Source organism: Sinocyclocheilus rhinocerous, unplaced genomic scaffold, assembly GCF_001515625.1.
Source record: "Sinocyclocheilus rhinocerous isolate Xijiao unplaced genomic scaffold, SAMN03320098_v1.1 scaffold1352, whole genome shotgun sequence".
NCBI lineage: Eukaryota > Metazoa > Chordata > Actinopteri > Cypriniformes > Cyprinidae > Sinocyclocheilus > Sinocyclocheilus rhinocerous.
Window position 1 is genome coordinate 257,784 of NW_015656168.1, and position 1,760 is coordinate 259,543.

At 41.5% G+C, this 1,760-nt stretch overlaps 1 protein-coding gene across 2 annotated transcripts in view; it reads right to left on the reverse strand.

Moving 5' to 3' along the window:
• mogs (mannosyl-oligosaccharide glucosidase) overlaps positions 1-1,760 on the reverse strand; it is a 7,269-nt gene that overhangs the window by 3,745 nt on the left and 1,764 nt on the right. Inside the window, exons 1-3 of one of the 2 annotated variants that reach the window (XM_016527280.1) lie at positions 1,281-1,407; positions 553-954; positions 222-445 (exon numbers count right to left, since the gene is read on the reverse strand). The exons of the other annotated variant lie outside the window; for it this stretch is intronic. Of the exons in view, the coding sequence (XP_016382766.1) occupies positions 222-445; positions 553-901 (573 nt within the window). The 5' untranslated portion in view covers positions 902-954; positions 1,281-1,407. Of the gene's footprint in view, positions 1-221; positions 446-552; positions 955-1,280; positions 1,408-1,760 lie in introns of those variants that run through there. 2 annotated transcript variants of the gene reach the window in all.

A 1,760-nucleotide genomic window follows, 5' to 3' on the forward strand; every position in this document is an offset into this window, starting at 1 on the left:
TAAATTTTTTTTTTTTTTACTGATATTTTCAGGTTTTCCAGGACTGTGACAACCCTGACATCCCCTGGCTACGTGCATTGAAAACAATTAATACCTTTGTGCTATTTTACTCCTATTATATTAGAATTTAAATATCCTTGTATTTGACTATATTAAAATAATAAATCAGTTAGTGCTGGCTGTTAAACACATAAACTGTTAGAGCATTACTCTTTGCTTACATGTTGTTTTGCAGTAATCCTCCAAGTCCAATCTCCACCATGATCTCCACCCATACGCTTCACAAACTCTGTGGTCAGGGTGAATTCACGGTCATGGACCTCCTGGACTCCAAAAGAGACTCCGTCATGCATTAGCCATCCGTAGCCCAGCAAATGGTCCCCTTGCTCGCAAGTGTGCCTAAGATTTCCATCCATTTCAGCAAACTGACGCATCCACATTAAGCCTAATTAAATCAATAGAAAAATGCAGGCTTGTAATAACCTCAAATCATCACAAAGGCAAGTAAATGTATAGAAATGGTGCATAAAGTGTGCATCGGAATCACCCCACCTGTCACAACAGATCTGGGACTTCTTGTTTTCATCCCGAAGTACACCTGGGGCCGATATGTACCCCAATATCTTTCAGGAGACACAGCAGGACTTGAGCTATTAGCATCCAAGACCCGTGGAGAGGGGTGCAAGGTCACAACCCTCCTGGCCAAGGATGAGCGCATATAAAGGGCATAGAAGAACCAGATAAGACTGAAGATACACAAACCGATGGATATATTGATAAACACCTTCCCTATGTCAGTTTTCTTCTTCTTCTCCTTGCGTGGGGGAGCTGGTGTTTTTTCCTCCTTTCTTGGGCTAGGTACACCATCACCTGTTGCAACCCTCTTCCTCCGCCTACCCATCTTTCTTTTGACCTGAGCAAGCTGGTCTGGGGACGACAGTCATTCAAATACACCTGCAAATCACCACAAGTCAAGAGGTTTTGACTACAGTTAGCACATAATAATGCATTTACGGGAATATATGCCCCTAAAACAGGACTACAATTTTACACTGTCTGTGTACAAGATGCTGCAAATTGCATAAACAGCTGGCTAGCTGAACAAAAGAATGAGGAAATGAATAAACGAGCGAAATAACGTTAACTGATGAATGAATGAATGAGATTCAGCTCATCAGTGTCTATTTAACACGTCTGCAGTTAGCATTATTTCTGTAATAAATGTGAACGACGCGACGGGCAAATGAACTATAACAAGGCAAGCATAATTTATATTTTACCTTATGTACGTGTCAGCACTCTACTGAACTTAATCAGCAGCACGGACACTTCCGCATTTCTTTTGCGAAGCTGACGACAATCGTAGATGCATGTTCACTGTTATTCAAAATAAAAGTCCTCCAGCGGCATACTTTTGCCGCAGAGTGCAGACACCTTCAATGAAAATTTTAAAATATAAGCTCTGACAGCATTTACTCATCCCCCTTTAGTCATCACCATCGTGTCGTTCAAAACCTAAATGGCTTTATTTCTTTTGTAGAACACACACACAAAGATATTTTGATAAAGTGTTTTTGACCAAACAGTGAAAGACTTTCCCATCTTTTGTGTTCTACAGAAGTAGGCTATATATTATGGCGCTTTTCCACTGCATGGTACGGCACGGTACGGCTCGGTACGGTTCACTTTTGGGGGGTTTTCCACTGGGTACAGTACCTGGTACCTGGTACCTGGTACTTTTTTTAGTACCACCTCGGTTG